Genomic DNA, 17,293 nt, shown 5'->3' on the forward strand with positions numbered 1-17,293 from the left:
GCTTCACAAACCAAACAACATATGCCCAAAGGTGAACACTGTCATCCCTTTGGATTCTCCACTAACTCCCACTGTCTGCACAGTGCAGTGTCAGCCACTGAAGACAAAACACATCTACCGTGCTCATGAGTAAAACCTGTGGTGTCTTACAAACATAACATTTTGATTGAATACTAGAGACCACTAGGTGCTTTTAGACACAGAACAATACAATTTCAGATGCATTTACCACTTTTATTTCACTATGCAGAAACATACATTCACCATGTGTTGTGATGCAGCTGACAGTGTAATGGACGCCATCCCTTCCGTGGGTATTAGAGCTGGACACTAGCGAGTTTTCAGTGGACGTTCTGTACAGGTTAAGGCTTGACTCAGAACTAGATAGTAAATGCTGACCAGATTCTCAAACAGATTTTTTTTTTCCTCTGAGAACAAAAGGGAAATCAATAGAAAACCATCACGGTTATTTCAGATTAATAATTTTCTAAAGCTGCAAACTAAGTAAAATACAGATTTTTTTTTTTTTTTCTCCAAAATAACTACATATAATTTACAAGGTTAGGATCTGTGAAGGGTGACTGGAAGCTGACTCTGAACAACGCTGACAAAAATCATTAAAGTTAATATACTAAAATCATTACTACCTCATAAGGTATTCAGTCAGGTATACAAAGCACACTTTGTAAGCATTTATATGTTTTGATAAGAGTAAAGATTCATCATTGTTTATCGGGCAGTAATAAAACCAGATGAAACAAATATAAGATTCAAGTTGTTTACTGAATAAACTGTGTTATTGGCACATCTAATTTGTGGCAAAACATTATACACAGTACCTGTACAGCTTCTAGTATTTTGGGGATAATCTTCATTTACAATATTCTTAAACAAAAGGCTTGCCACCTAACAAATTTTAATTTGTTTAGACTTTCAGAAACTGTGAAAGGCATGAACTGTTTATGTGTTACATGAGATCACTGTTTATATTGTTTATGAACGTGCAGGTAAAGCTGAAAACTTAGACATTTTAAGAAAATTAAAAATGCTGCTTTTCTGTAATTTTATTGTTGCTTCATGCAATATTGTTTAACTGCTGCTGATTCAGATTGCTTTCTATGGGAAGGTATCTCTGCCAGTTTCTTTATTAACGGTCAAGATCAATTCTTCTGTACTGAAATTTTCCATAGACAGATACAAGTCAGTCAGGTTGGAACTGAGACTCCGTATAGGCTCTCGTATTCCTACTGGTATGCATGTCTGGATTCATATGCATTCTAGGTTATTCCTGCAGAAAAGAGAACTCAGTTAATTATTCAAAGCAACTACTCTCTTGCAAAAGAGATTTTGTCAATTTGTTCATATAAGAAAAGCTGTTTGAAAATGGCATCATCCCAGTATAAGCAACTTGGACCAAATCCGAAGTCCACTGATGCCAATGGAAAGAATTAATGACATCAATAGACTTTTAAGCAAGCCACATTGAGCTGTCTCTGAAACAATTAGCAGAATACCACAAGAATCACAGCTACTCACTCCTTAGTGACTGGTTCCATCTTCCAAATAAATAACTGACACTGAAATTCTGTTTTCTTTAGGGTCTGTATATCCAAAAGCAGGAGAGCCAAAGAGCTTCAAAAGGTGTTGTGCATTATACTCTGTTACTTACACCAAGTGCTAGGGAATACATATTGTTTTAAGAATAAAATGCTGCTATCGATTCAACAAATCTGACAAGCAGCTTTTTCTTCCCCTTCTGCATACAGCATTCAAAGCAATTTGTGCAATGGTGCTGGCATTAAGAGCTTTTGCATAGCAGGTTAGTATGCATGACATGTTTCTGCACACAGAATAAATATAGGAATATTGAGACGTCTGTTTAGCCAGCCACTATTGGAGAGCATGCCTTTACTGAGAAAAAGCTAGACACAAGGAAAGCTGCATTATCATCTCAGCCTGATAAACAATGCTGCTTTAAAACATTAAATGTTCTTTCAAGTACAAGAAAGCCAAGACACCCAAATACCAACAAACTAATTCACTGCGCTTAAAAGCAAGTTGGACCATATCTTTGCAAGTTGGGAATTGAAGCATAATTTTTAACATATCTGCACAAGACATTTAGAAAGCAGCTGTAGGTTTTTCCCTTGGCATTTTTAAACCAAAATGCACACCTTTAAGAACAAATTGGTTTTGTTCTTAAATGACACAAAAGCAGACAACAGATTTTTTATGACTTCAGAAGTAGGAAATTAGACTATAACAAAGCATGGACAATGAGGACTTTTCAGAGAGCTAACGAAAGCAGATGAGTAGATTCTCTTTCTCCAGCTGGCACTGTTTAATGAAGGCAGATGTCGAACCAAATGTGGTTTACTTTCAAATATCAGAACTGATAAGCAGCAACTTGAAAATGCCAGTGAGAGAAAGTGAAGAGTTAAAGGTGAAATATGGTAGGAAAATAACCTCTGCAGCATGCCAGCCCAGTAAATGCCTAGGAAAATCATCTGGTCCTCTTACCTGTGGTCAATCCTCCCCATCTTCTGGTGTGATTTCTGTCTCTTTATGTACCACTACTTTGGTCACTGACATGTCAGGGTGCTGCTCTTTGGCTTCTTTAATTGCCTGAGCCAGCGCCTATCCCAAGGAAACCACAGAAGGGCAAAAACAAAAAGGAGGTGGAACATGCATGATCAGTAGCAAGGTGGAGAGATTCATGACATATTACACAATTTACAAATGAGGAAAATGATTAAAATATGAAATATACCATCACTGATTTAACTACTATTCCAGCTTAATTTAAGGCATGCCAGTATGAATAATATCTGTCAAAGCAACGTTTAGAAATGTTCTCTTTGGCAGTCTTCTGGGTAGCCTTTTTAGCAGTTTGTAGATTTTACCTGATCATGATCAATATCTGCATCTCCTGTGATGACTATTCGTTTCTCAATTCTTGTCTCTGAGATGCCTCCTTTCACAGTCTAGATGGGAGGGACAAAAATGCATGTCACTAGCTTACTTTAGAGTGCTGCTACCCACCCCCAGAATGAGCAGTGCAGGAACCCTGCAGAGGGTTCAACCCTGGATTGCAAGTGAGCAGTTCTGGAGTTGGCCTGAATGCTCTGAATGGGCTAATGACCTCCAGATGTCCTTCCAACATGGGTAATTTTACAATTCTGGTTAATCTGCACATGCACCAAGAGAGATGTTTGTATGTCAAAAAGGGCAAACTTGTCCCATGAAAAACAGAATGGGAATACAAACAGCCCATATTTAGAGCTATTTAAGTCCAGATGCTGGCTTCAGAATGGCATAGGGAGTGGTATGGCCTTTTTATGGCTCATCTACTAATGGGGGAAATTCACTGCAGAAAGACGAAATCCTGTTCTCAGTGAATACTGGTAGGAGAGCTGTCACAGCACTAAGAGAGTTTCTACTTAGGGAGGAACTGGTTTTTAAATGCTACCTTAGAACCTGGAAGACACAGCATGGCTTGTCTGTGCAGATGAGCTTTTGGTCTGTCTGAGGGCAAGCTCCTCAGGGTACCACCCAGAAACACAGCCAAGGTGTTGGAATTGACTGAATGTCCTCTTATGGCTACAGGATATAGATTCACTGTGTGCTTTCAACACCATGCAGTGCTTATGTCTCTGGGCTGAAAGGCACAGTCACGTCAGTGGAGCCTCATGCTCAGACAAATTATTCCTTCCAGGCTACCACATGATGCCAATGTGGTTATACTCTTTCCAGTTCCAGTAGTATTTGCAGCTAAATTAAATGTCTCTGTACTGCAAGGTTTTGTGCTTGCATAAACATACCCTAAAGGTTTAGGATTTGTGTCAAGTCATTGATGATAACCAACTCAGCATAGCCAAAGACAGGTGAATAAAGACAAGAATTTATGGCAAATTTACAATATTTTGTCAAGAGAGAATCAGAACGTGTTCCCTTTTTGAAATAAATCATAGAACCAAAGCTGGTGAAAAAGGAGCCCCCTGTTTCCTGAGGACTCACTTTGGTGATATGTGTAGTAGTTGTAGTGCTGGTGGTTTCAGATGTGATAGTTTGTGCACTCATCAATACACCTGGTTCAGAGTCAGCACCGCAATCCACCTAGAAACAAGAAAACAGTCACTGAAAAAATGCTCCTGAGCACAGGGAAGCAAGAACTGGACTGTTAAACTTCACTATTTCTACAGTTCTTCATAAAGTGAATATCTAATGGTAGAGGACAACTGCTATTAGGGCAACCATGTGTCAGCATTTCTCTGTGCCTCTGAGGCTGTCCTTCCACTCTGGAAGCACAGATGAGAATATGCCTCTTTTAAATCTGCAGTTCCATCAATGTTCTTGAAAGGCCCTACACCAGGACATGAGAGTGACACCCAGGTAAGTTGTTCTTATGTATATCCTCCTCAGACTAATATTTAATACTTGAACACCTTAAAAAAGTTTACACTAAAGCATACACTTAAAGATGGGTGAAGAAGTGGATTCCTTAGAGGTACATTAAATTACACCATGTCTTTTGAAGAAATTCTTACCTGAGAAGACTCATATGTAATGGTTTTTGTTTCTGTATGGACTACTGGCACTTCCTTTGTTGAAATTTCAAGGGTTTCCCCACCAGCAGGGACACTGCTGAAACTTATAGTCTCAGTCTTCACAACTGGTGACTGTGTGAACACAAAAGAAGGAAATGGAACATTTAGCAATGCTTATGGATTTTTCAGGACAATTTTTTTTTTTTTTGCTCAGGGCAAAGAAAGAATAACTAATGTTAATAATTAAGAATAACTAGTGCTCTGATTTTAACAAAAAAAAAAAAAAAAAAAAGAAAAAAGAGAAAATTCATTACAGTGGTACATTCGTGTATATGATGCTGGCAATATTTAGCACTTCCCTGGATTTTATGAAAACAAAGTCCAAAATGTTCTAAATACTTCAAGAGGCAATAGTAACAACTTGAAAAACAGGAGGTTCCCTTCTGTTCCCTCCTACAGGAAACACTTTTTCACTGTGAGTGTGACTGAACACTGGCACAGGTTGCCCAAGGATATTGGGGAGTGTCTTTCCCTAAAGATGCTCAAAACAAGCTCTCTGGACATGGTCCTGAGCAGCAACTCACTCTGGATATATCTGCCTGATCAGGGAGTTGGAGCAGATGACCTTCAGAGGGCCCTTCCAGCCTCAGCTGTTCTGATAATCTGTGATTCTACATTTTCTTAAAATGACAAGAGAATTTATTCTGTTCAGGCTTAGTCTTTTCATCTCTCTTGGGAAAAAAACATACACAAAACAGCTCTTGAAATTTTACTAATGGGGCTAAGATAAGGAACCTGGTCTGTTTGAGACACAATATATTTATTTATAATTGCACCAAGCATGGAAAAATTGATAGATTTCTGTCTTTGAGGGCATGCTAACTTTGCCAACCTCAATGGACTTTGCCAAAGAGAATTCCAGCTGATCTTGTTATCTGTTGCATAAAATGCCATGAAATTTGGTATTTCTCTGTAGCATGAAAAGCAGTTTCAAGTAAAACATGCATGGCATTTTGCTAATGATATAAACCAGCAGCAAGCCTCGCAGGTGACATGCAAGGAGGAAATAAGAGGAGAAAAAAACCGCTTGCTATAAAAGTGCAATCATACAAACTGGGCACACTTTAAATGACAGGAATTAACTTAATTCACAGTTCAGCACAGACATGACCAATTCAACAACAAGTTACCTCAAAATGAGGTTTTCTTTCCAAAGACTCTGAAAGTTGGACTGTTGTTCTGTGCTCCTCCGCCTGCTCACACGAAGCAGCGGCAGCGACTCCTTCCTGTTTGGTTAGGGCTTTCCCAGCCTCCTCCCTTTTTTCCTCCTTCGCCCCCTCAGTCCCAGCAGAGCCCTCCTTCCCTTTCAGGCCAGCAGCCACCGCCGACGCTGCCTCAGCCTGGGCATCCAGCGTAAGTCCGGCCACTTTAGCAGGATCCCCGCCTGCATGCACCTCCATCCCATGTCTCTCCTTGACAACTACAGTCTCCTGTACAACCTTCTGCACTGTATCCTGATCCGGCTGAGCAGCTTGCTTCATGTCACTGGAAGTTATCTCCTGAGACGTCGTCGTTTCTATTCTCTGCAGGGAAGGAGGAAACAACCCGCTCAGCATCAGAAGCAGACAACACTTATTTGCAGTAGCACCTCAGCTGAATGTACTCTGAACGTAAATTTTAAAAAATGGGCATTGTATTTTGCCAAGTTATTTCTCCCACAGTGTATGGATTTTCGTTCTCAGGATGTTATTAGTATAGCAGAAATGGAAAACAAAGCAAGGATCAAAATTTTTAAAAGTGAAGAGAAATTTCGATGTCGGTGTTTTCATTGGTATTTTTGTGTGAGTTTTACAAAGGCAAAATACAGCACCCTGCAAAATGACCAAAATAAAATGAAATGCAAGAAAATCTGGTTGTTGCTTTTTTTTTTTTCCTTTTTGGTGAAGTTTCTGTTGTGGTCCATTGTAACAAAGGAAAAACACATGAATACATGCATTAGTTATACAGTTCCATATTGTGCAAAAAACTATGGAACAATAGAAAAGCAAAAGTAATTGGTGTGTGGTTATGACATCGATGGAGGGAATCAAGCAGCCACCTGAGCCCAGCTATGGGAAGTAGAAGTAACCCCTCCTATGAACTCAGTCGGTTTCCTGGCAGACTCTATTAAAGTGAAGATATCTGAACCATCCAGGGTTTTTTCACTGGTGGACTGTTTAGTCTAAATAGACAAAGAGATGTAGAGTCATACACAGAGAAAAGGCAGACTCATATGCACAGACATATTAATTGCCAAAACCAGAGGCGGAGACGGAGGAAAAGGAGAGAAGGTTGCAGGGGCACGGAGAGGTTGGAAACAGGAAAAGAATGGGAAAATAAATCAGAGCAAGTTCATAATGGCTGTAGTAAGCAATAGTTACAAAGCGTAGTTGTTAGCATTGGCGTGTTGCTGGTTCAAGCAAACCTCTTTTTTTTTTTTTTTCCCTTTTATTAACAAGCCACAGCAGCAATACTGAATTTCAGTACATAAACCAGAAAGGTTGAAAGCCTTATATAATGTCTGCTTCAGACTGTGAGACGGGTTCAAAGTATGAGAGAAAAAAAATAAGCTGGGTTGGCTGCTGTCAACATAAAGCCAGGCAGCAAGAGAACCGAAAGCTAGGGTGGTGTGAAGGGATTGCCTAAAAGAAGTCATGCTTTTATCTTTAAATCGTGGCATGAAGTCAAAGCCACTTGTTACCACTACTTTTGTTGCAGACGACTCAGTAACATAGTGAGCAGTAGCAATGGTAAATGGCTGTTCTCTGGAATATCTCCACTCAGACAGGCTCTTATCTGTCCGGGCAAACGCCCCTGCTTTTACAGCTCCTCCGCCAAGGTGCTTTTCTGCTTTGCCAAGCTGCAAGCTTTCCAGTGTACCAAGTAACTGCAAATCCTGGTCCATCCTTAGTGTCTTTTTCAAACTCTCCTCTTCAGGACTTTGCAACTGAGATTCTGCTTCCTTTATGGGTGTCAGAGAGTCAGACAGCTTTCTTCTCGTGCTCTGCACATCCGAGCCCCGCCTGGCTTTCTCATCAGTGACAGGCTTGAGGATTTCATACTTGGCCACTATTGGAACCATTTTCACAGATTCTTGCACTTCCCCTTCCAGTTTTTGCAAAGTTTCTACTGAAGGCTGTACTGCTTTCTCGCCCTCTTTAGCTTTACTTGTCATGGTTACAATTTTCCCAGATACGGTATCATAGGACTTTCCTAGGGTGAACATTTTCTGCTTATTCTCCTCATTGGATTGTATTTCATTTTCCAAGTCCTCAAAGCTCTGCATTAGAACGGTACTGGATTTTAATATCTCAGGTGGAAAGGCAGTTTTACTGCTCACAGTCACTACTTTGTATGCCAGATTTTTTTCCGATTCAGCATCAACTACCTCAGAGGGTATTTTGTCTATAATAACCCAATCCTCAGTGCCCTAAATTTGAGATATAAAAGCTAAATTAGAATATCTGCAGGTTTATCTGTACTTCAGGAGCACTAAATTATGAAGACTTTAAGAAATCATGGTGCTTCTTCTGAAAGCATATAGTAACTTTTAGCACTGTACCTCTTAGAGCAGTTATCAAGCAAATAAACAGAATTGCCTTAGGCAAAGCATCATTTCTTTGCATATTCTCTCTCTTCAAAGGTCCATATAACACAGACCCAAAAATATTACTTTTGCCACACTATTTCTGTATCTGTTTGAAGCAAAATAGCAGGTCAACGCATAATTATAATGGTGATTGGAATCAACCTGGGGTTAAAAATCACATATTGTGGTGGTTCACAAAGCTACAGTCGAAAACAAATTGCAAAAATAGGGCAAATAAGCCCATTCAACTGTACTCCAGTTGTTACAAACATGCTGTTAATGAAATTTTAGAATAGTACGCTTTTGTATGTAGCCTGCACTGAATTTCCTTGTTTTCATTAGAACATCAATGCCCTTCAGGATTGTTTAAATGGAGAAGCACAACACAGCAAACTGTATAAACTAAGCATACTGCTAAAAATTCTGAATGAAACTTAATTGCATCATCTTTTTTCCTCCTCATGCAAATGTGCTGTGTGATTTGCTTTGACTATGCAATCAGTTATTTGACTTTAAGACCATAAAGTCTGTATTTAACTAAGCAAATGATGTAGTTTAAAATCGAATGAATTAAAAATAACCTCTAGGGATGATGGGATACTTTTCTGGATAATGATTTGATGAGAAGTAACCAAAGTGCCAGCAGATTCTCCTTCCTGCAGCTTCTTCTCTATCACACTTGGCTAATAGAAAAACCAATAAAAATATAAAGTTCACCATCACTCAGCATAATCTAAATTCACTTGACAATATAAAGGAAACTCATTCTCGTGACAGAAGTGCCCCATTCACCGTAACGTTCTCAGTGAGGTTTATGCTGGAAATGCATGCAAACTGCAAACAACATCCAAACAGCACCGTGCAAGTAGATTTCTAACTAGCAGAGAAATCAGTCTCTATTAGGTATGCATAAGCTCTGGAGAGGACCCATTCCTCAGAATTTGGTCTCCAGATTATATCTCTGTCTGAAACTTATGAAATAATAATAACAATAATAAAAAAATATGAAAAGGGAGGGTTTGGAAAGCAAAAAAGATAATAAAATAAATCATTGCCATCCTTTCTGACTGCATTTCAATGAAGTATTTTTTATTTTTACCTGCATTTCAAGGAATGTAGTACCTCCCTTCTGCAAAATTATGAGTTTTTCTGATTTCTCTGTTTCTTCTTTGGTCTAATGTCAGGGGAATAAATGATTTTAGTAAATGGAGGGTATAAAGTCCACTATACTTTACAGTAGCTCATATTTCTCTACAAATTATTAATCGCATGGAAAATTAGGAAACAGAACTAATGAGAATTATTTTACAGCATGAAGGTTTCCAATAAGAAGTGAAATCAGTGTCTCTCTGGTGTGAATGTAAAGGAGGCATGGGTATACAAATGGTATGCACAAATATAGCACAAAACCCACTAAAGTGAGCAACACCCAAGTGTGGATGCACTGCTTTTCTTTCACTTCATATTATTCATTTAATTGGACTAATGCCAGCTTACACATCTTCCACCAAGAGCCCAGAACAGGTCTTTCCATCTTCACTCTGGGCAAGGCTCTCTCCAGAATCTGCAGCCCTCTCTGCCAAGCAGGCAGGTGTGCCCAGCAAATTTCAGCTCTCCCTCTTTCCCTGCTGATATTAGAACCTTAGGAGCACTTTTCCTACAGAGGGAGCTAACTGTTGCTCTATTATCCTTTAGTGGGACACCGAAATCTCCTCACTTTTATCCCATCAGTGCTTCCTATGAGAATAGGAAGAGTCTCTATCTTGGACAACTGGGAAAATTTTAAATGCTGGTAAGACTCAATTTCCCAAGGCTTTTGAGTCCACCTTCTGGGCTGGCCACTGTTGTCATTTGGCCAGAGAAAGTAAGCCCCTGAAGAGCAAAACGGGTTTCTTGCCAAACCCTGTCTAGTAACTTCAGTAACTACTATACTCAATAGCTATGCCAATGGAAGTCTTATGACTGGCATGATGAAAGGGTTCATATAGTCAAGAAGAAAGATATAAATTCAAAGAGAAATATGAAACTAGAAAGGGAAAAATGACTCAACTTACTGACTGTGATGAGATTCACAACTCCTTTATTCCTAAAATGTTGGCTTCATCCAATCCAGGTCAGATTAACCATTGTCAATGACTTTGTCAATTTGATGGCTTTGATGTTCTACAGCTATCTGGCCACCACCATGGAAGATATTTAAAACTATATTTTTCATCACTAAGAAAAACCAAAGGATTTCCCCATCTGTTCTAAGAAAAACAAGTGGCGACTAAACAGGCTTAAAGTCACACTGACCAAATATTCAAATGCTCGAGGACCACATTTAGAAAAGACAGATTTTCTCTTCTGTTCTTGTTTTATTATAGGAAGGAGATAAAGGTAACAGCACTGAACACATTTTTAAAGTAGATGCTAAATGAAATGTATAACTTCTTTGACTAGAAGAAGACACTACCCTGTCTTCACTACCTCTGCATTTCTTTGTAGACATCAAGGTGCTTGATTTTGACATATGGACAGCTTCAGCTTTTTCCTGAAAAAATCCCCTATCATCAGGACATATGAACTGAAACCGCCTCACTTACTGGGACCAAAGGAATGGCCAGGTGTTATCTACAGCAGAAGTAACCTCAGAGTTAGGCTGTGATAGCTCAAGTCTGCTCTGCTCTTAATTTTCCACAGAAATACTTTCATTTGGATGAAGTTATGTGAAACAGATGTAGATTACTTAGATGCATATAAGGTAAACATGCATCTAAGTAACTGGACATTGCTTTTGGGCAAGTCATCTTCTACTAGCAAGAGAAGACATACCAGATAATTCTTGCCTTTTTCCTTTCCAAATAAATGGTTAAATTCAGATGCGCTTCCTCAGGGTGAAGCCTACATCGCTGTGTAATACTTTGCTACTGCTTGTGTGTTTTAATTAAAAAATGTTATTAAATTCCTACAGTAAAAAAGATATTAAACAAACAGGGTGGTGCTAAGTTTGAAATCCTCTGATTCAGGCTCAGCTAGCCACCCTTTCCAACAGTTCCTTACATCTTTATTATGATAAATGCATCCTGTTCATTGTACTTACAATTTTACTTTTTAGAAGGATAAACCTTTGTTTTCAATTATAATCAAACCAACCTGTTTGTAGGGTCTGTTATGATCCCCGAACAAGGCAGTAGGAGCAACACTAAAACTCATCTGTGCTCTCCTCAAAAGGGAAGTTCTAAGCACTGAGCCTGTTTTTTTAGGTACATTAAAAGGCCACACTAACACACATCTAGTGCCCTTATCAGCCACTGGGTATAATGTGGGAGAGAAGGAGGTGAGAGCCCTTTCTTTGGCAGTATCCCTTTCCCTATCAGGAGAAGCTGACACTTGCTACCTGCCTGCCTCCAGGGATGCCCTTTCCCAGAGCTGTGGGTCTGCAACACCAACCTCTGATGTGAGAAAGCAAAACACTCTTTCAATTTACACTTTCCAGACAATTTTTACTGAGTTCCTTACAACATTATATAAGTGCTGTGGGCACAAAAACAAATCTCAAGACCATAGAGGTACCCATAAAGATAATTCCTGTGAGACAGAAACCAGATATCCATTCATAATAGAATAAAAAAATTAACTTTCAGGCAGACCACACAAGCTTATTTCTTTGTGCTCCACTGGACTTAAGCCAAGACACTGCACTATGTATTTTATTGCAACACAAATGTTGTCTTGCTACCCCTACGTGTCCTTATCTACCTACAGATCAAGTAAACACCAACCAGCTTTTAGACTGGCAAGTTTCTTACAAGCACTTCAAGACTGTGCAGTGAGCAAGATTTTTTCACGCACGCACACTGCATGAAAATGCAGATACCTAGCAATCTGCATTGGGTCTTCAATGACAGTATCCAGCAGACTGCAGCAACCATCAGGTCCGTTATGGATCTGGTCAAGAAGGTCTAATTATCATCATTATTTCATCACTGTCTTCGGAGACTGAGAGTTCTGCCCTTCGTTCTGTATTTTCTTTTCAAACTTGGCACCATAGCCCCCACCTGTCTCACTACACCACTGCTCCCTACCAGTCACCACTGCTTAAATTTTCTCTCCATCACTTTCATGGTTTCTTTCACGCATGGCTGGACTTCCTCAAGCTCACCGAACCTCAACACTTGTATTTTGAACCCTCAGAGAGACCTAGTTCTGCCACACAGCTTCCAGCGAATTTAATTCTCTATATACACATATATTTATATATGTATATATTTATGGTATCTGCTCTTCCTCCCATCTCTGCCGCTAGACCCTGCATCCTGAGTAAAGGGAGTGCCTGCAAGCAGGGATTGGCCTCTAACTATGGCCTCTAATCTAGTGAGAGCTGCTATTAAGTAAAAATGCATAGACAAATACATAATGAAGCCTTTCAGCTCACGCTGACCTCTTCAGGCACTAGTGGTTCAATCATAGGAGCATCCTCCTGCCTTGCTGCAAGCCGAACGGGAGATGTGGAAAGCCTCTTCTCCCACTCATTAGACACAGTCGTTTCTGTGGAGGTTTCCAAGAAGGTGCGTTTCAACTCGCTTATATTGGTCTGATGTTTCATCAGATCTTCCTGGGTTTTGTCTAGATCCTAGACAGTTTTAAAAGAATAGAGCAGTTTGTGATACATCCTAAGCCAACCAAACTTTAGAGCCAAAACACACAACTTGATTAGTATAGAGGGAGGTAACAGCTCAGGGAGCCAGGGAGCACAGCACTAACACAACACTCTGTGAAAATGTGGCATTTTGAAAGAGAACAGCATAGCATATCTCGTACAAGTGAGTCTAAATACACTCTCAAAGAGCCTATCCATATCACTGTAATTTGCACCTGATAAGAGGCTCCAAACAAACATACATATGCGCGTGGAGGCACACACATATACGCACACGCATATATCGATATTGATAGTACAAGTTAGAGGAGTCACCATAATCTGAGAGAAAAAGTAATCTATTAGCAGGTGGGAGTACACAGTTCATGCATCATAGTGCAGATCCACAGTTTACCACTAAAACTAACACACATGTACGTACATGCACTGGTATATACCAATACCAACCTCTAACATAAGATTACTATGTTTGACATACACATTTTCACCCTGTATTCGCTTAATCAGACTATTCTGAAAGAAGTGAAAAAGAAAGGGAAAGGTAAGGGACACAGTATTGAAAGGATACAAAATGCTGTTTCTACACATTTCTTCACAGAGAACTGACAGTAACATGCTGAAAGAGGCAAACACCTCCAACATTGATACCTGAGCAACATCTAGACCTTCTGTTTCTGTACCTGTGCCTTTAGATCTCCGTCCTCCTCTTGATCCGACTGCCAGCATGAGAAAGATTGGAAAACAACACCTTACCCACTTGTATGAATGAAGGCTTCATGAACATTGGTGAGAGGTACACACTAGGTTAAAATCCCGTTTTCTCTTCATTAAGGGTTTAAGGAGAAGGAGTAGACACACTGGCTTTGCACCGTTTTCATAACTCAGAGCAAACTCTTCTCAAATTTGTTTTTTGCTATCAAAGGGGTATTAAATATCTTCCTTTTATAAATATTGCTACGCTCCACATTCATAGATCTCTGTTTATGGAGCAGCAGCTGCACCTTCTCACCAAGGCCACAGCTAGTCTAGGATTGAACAGCAACAGCAAATGCTTTGGAATTCCATAATAATCTGGGCCACAAGCAAAGCTTTGCATAAGCTCACCGTGGGAAAACAACCTGCACACTTTCTACAGAAGGAAGCACATTTTATTTGCTTAAAATGCTATTTCCCTAACCACAGTTCCTTTCTGTATTTCTGTAATTTTAGTTCATATTTAGCCTGTATATATTCTTTCAGGACCTATCATCTGGAATGGCACACACATCCCATCCACATCAGTGAACATTTTCAAAAGCAAAGCCATAAGGACTGCCCCAGCAGCCCTGTTTCCAAGGGTGCAATTTTCAGGTGGCAGATATACCACACATTTTGAAAATCAGGTATATCTAAGAAAAACTGAGATGTGCTATATCTTCTCCTGTAAATAAGGGTGGCAACTAGGGCTATTAACACACATTTTTTAGTAATAAACTGAACATTTTAAATGTCACATTTTTATGATTATGTTTTACTTTCTGCAGGGCTCAAGGCCTGAAACTATGGAGTGGAAGAAGCACTTCAAAGCTTTTTGTATTTCTGACTCATCTCAACAGACTTTATGGTGTTTCACCTTTTGAATCCTTTTAATGCCCATGCAGTTATTTTATTGTTAATTTTTCATATAGTCCTAATTAGACAAATGACTCATGGGAAAATCTGTTGATTACTTTACAACTCAGTTCAAATTTATTCTATTTACAGCCAAAGCTGAATCTTTTTGACGTGTCATACAGAAAATTTTTCCTTGACGATAATTTTAACAGTCTCAAATATTAATGAGATCCTTCTGGAAACCTAGAGTAGTGTTTGTGGTAAGACTGTCTTCTAGCAGATGTCAGACGAAATTCAGCTCATGTTTGCAGCTGCAACCATATTAATTATGAAAGCATTATATGCACTTCAGTGAAGTCGTATAGGGTTGAATTTGCCTGCACAGTCAATGTACCATGTTGTGGATATGAGGCTCCTCAGTGCAAGGAAAATATAAACATTTTACATTTCTCATTGGAAAAGAATACCTGGGCAAGTAATGGAAATAGGTGATGATGTCATGTGAAATTACGTTGAAGAAAAAACGTAGATATTTAAAACGTGAAAATACCTCTATTCAATAAATTTTAAAACTACTTTTTATTGTCTTTTCCCCACTCCCCCAGTCAGCCTTCAGAGTATAAGAGCAAACAAGCCAGCAAAAAACCGCAGGGCATGGTCTGGCCAGCAGGATCAGGCAGCACTGGCAGGATGACACCACTAACCGCACAACACAGAGGCCTTGCAGGTTCCAAACCAGACTCAGAAATGAGAGGAACCCGCGGGGAGCCCTGGGAGCTGAACTGTCCTAGCCAAGCTCTCCCCTCGCAGGCACGCACATGCACGCGCGCAGGGAGGGACCCTGAGCCGCTCCAGGCATGCGGCTCAGCCCAGGGTGGGCAAGAGACCAGGCCAAGCGCTGTCCCCTGCCAGAGCCGCGCGCCGGCGACCGTACAAACCTCGGTGGCAGTGGTCTCACCATCGGCCGCGGTATCCGTCTGCTCACTGTCAGTCTATGGGTTAGACAAGGAGCCGGGTCCCAGAGGAAGGCAGGAATAAAGAATAAACCCAGCTCATCAGTGCACGCGGCCCACGCAGGGAGCTGCTAAACCCAACATCCCTGCGAGCTGCGTTAGCACTGCTTTCCAAACAACGCACATGTCAAAGAAGCAAAATAAAAACGCTATATTAGTAAACAGAACAGACTCAGAGGAAGACTCGAGGCGTACTGTACACAGTATAAGGCTTTACTGGAACAAATTTATAAGCCAAACAAAGCATTACTGGGAAAGTTTTATTTGAATAGCAGATTTATTTTTTTCCCTTAAAAAGCCAGGTAGCTTTAAAAAAAAATGGGGGAAAAAAGTGACTAATATTTTCTAAAGAAAGTTTTCCTGTCATAATGATATTTTGCAGAAAATTTTTGGATTAATTTTTGTTCTAGCCAATATAAAGTGCTGGTTAAATTTTTATCTGGAGGGGAAAAAGATAATTAAAAAAAAAAACAACCCAACAAAAAAGCTACTTTAACAGTCATCTGACTTTCAGCCCCTCATTTGTACAGAGGTTGTTCTTGTCTCCACATTTATACACCATGAGGCTGTCTGCATTACCAAGGAGTTCAAATAACCATACACCCAGCCCATCTACTGTCTGTCTGTGGAGTAATGATAAGGCTCAGATCCCACTTGGTTCCAATAAAGAACTGATAAATAAAGCTGATAATTGTTAATGATAGTAAAAAGAAAGAAAACTGCCATTAAAAGAAGAAAAAATACTTCCCATTCCATTTAAGAATATGGATGAAAGTAGGAGAAAAACAAAAGTAACTTCCCCCCACCCCCCAAACACTTACTAGGTATGAGTGATAAAAATGAAACAAAGCACAGCATTGCACAGACTGATCTATCCCTGCTTTGCATGAAGAACATTTTACTGGAGAGCACAAGTGTAAAGATTAATAGAGAGCAGAGTTGAAGTTACTGCAGACTGAGAAGAGAGTTCAAAAAACTACTCTGATGTCAGGTAAGCATGTGGAAAACTAGTAAGTAAAATGCACCCTACTGCCCCAGACTGGCACATCCAAGTTCTTTTGATAGGAGTGAAAGCTCTGGTTTCCATTAGTGATTTTCTGTGGTCCTTAGATAATCTAAAGTAATCCAGACAGGCAATTTAAAGCCAGGATAATACATCTCATCCTCCAACCACATCAGTATGAACAAGAACAAAAGAAGAACCTGCTGGTGGATGGAGTATCAGTCTTAGCTTTGAATTTCCTCCAATCTTTTGTCATTTTCTGACAACTCCAGTTTCAAAAGACAGTGTTTTGGTTTTTTTCATCGCTTTGTTTTTTATTCTTTGAAGAGTTTGTATTGCTTGTATGACAGACAGGAGAATAAACAAGCATTTTGCACTACTTGCTAAGTGCATGAATGCAAGTTACAGGAAATTTTTCAAGCCATGACCACCTTTGAGAAAGACTACATTTATTTTTAAATGGAGGTGGAATACCAAAGTGAATATCAAAGTAGTCTATGAGGCTAGTCTAATCACTTTCACTAAAGTGCTAGAAAATTGTTTCTTTATCAACAAAGGATGCCATGTCTTTATAACATCATATGCAATTGTAAAAGTATGGCAATAGAACAAAAAAGAATGCATTGTCACTCCTATTAAAAAAAAAAAAAAAGAAACAAAGAGGAATTAATAAATCTAGACATTTAAAAATAATTAAAAATTGTGTCAAGGCATCGTAACACAAGTCTGACACGCAGAGTTCATTTAAGCACTTGAAGTCAGTAGAAAATTAGCTGCTTAGGTACAAACACAGAGGCCAATGAATTCCAAGGGGTGAGATTCTGCCTTTGACTGCATGGACTGACTCCAGATGCATAGCTCAAGGGA

The 17,293-nt window shown here is 39.6% G+C and overlaps 1 protein-coding gene across 10 annotated transcripts in view; it reads right to left on the reverse strand.

The window, feature by feature from the left end:
- Positions 1-220: 220 nt before the first annotated feature.
- EPB41L3 (erythrocyte membrane protein band 4.1 like 3) overlaps positions 221-17,293 on the reverse strand; it is a 131,596-nt gene continuing 114,523 nt past the window's right edge. For 7 of the 10 annotated variants that reach the window (XM_056483552.1, XM_056483557.1, XM_056483558.1 and 4 more), the window contains exons 13-19: positions 12,599-12,790; positions 5,738-6,130; positions 4,548-4,679; positions 4,018-4,116; positions 2,904-2,984; positions 2,521-2,637; positions 221-1,288 (exon numbers count right to left, since the gene is read on the reverse strand). In XM_056483552.1, the coding sequence (XP_056339527.1) occupies positions 2,527-2,637; positions 2,904-2,984; positions 4,018-4,116; positions 4,548-4,679; positions 5,738-6,130; positions 12,599-12,790 (1,008 nt within the window). In that variant the 3' untranslated portion in view covers positions 221-1,288; positions 2,521-2,526. Of the gene's footprint in view, positions 1,289-2,520; positions 2,638-2,903; positions 2,985-4,017; positions 4,117-4,547; positions 4,680-5,737; positions 6,131-6,645; positions 6,769-7,287; positions 8,017-8,756; positions 8,859-9,274; positions 9,350-12,598; positions 12,791-13,264; positions 13,331-13,497; positions 13,534-15,348; positions 15,403-17,293 lie in introns of all 10 variants that reach the window. The other 3 variants (XM_056483562.1, XM_056483560.1, XM_056483561.1) reach the window with 3 other exon arrangements.

The sequence above is a fragment of the Oenanthe melanoleuca genome, chromosome 2 (assembly GCF_029582105.1).
Source record: "Oenanthe melanoleuca isolate GR-GAL-2019-014 chromosome 2, OMel1.0, whole genome shotgun sequence".
Classification (NCBI taxonomy): domain Eukaryota; kingdom Metazoa; phylum Chordata; class Aves; order Passeriformes; family Muscicapidae; genus Oenanthe; species Oenanthe melanoleuca.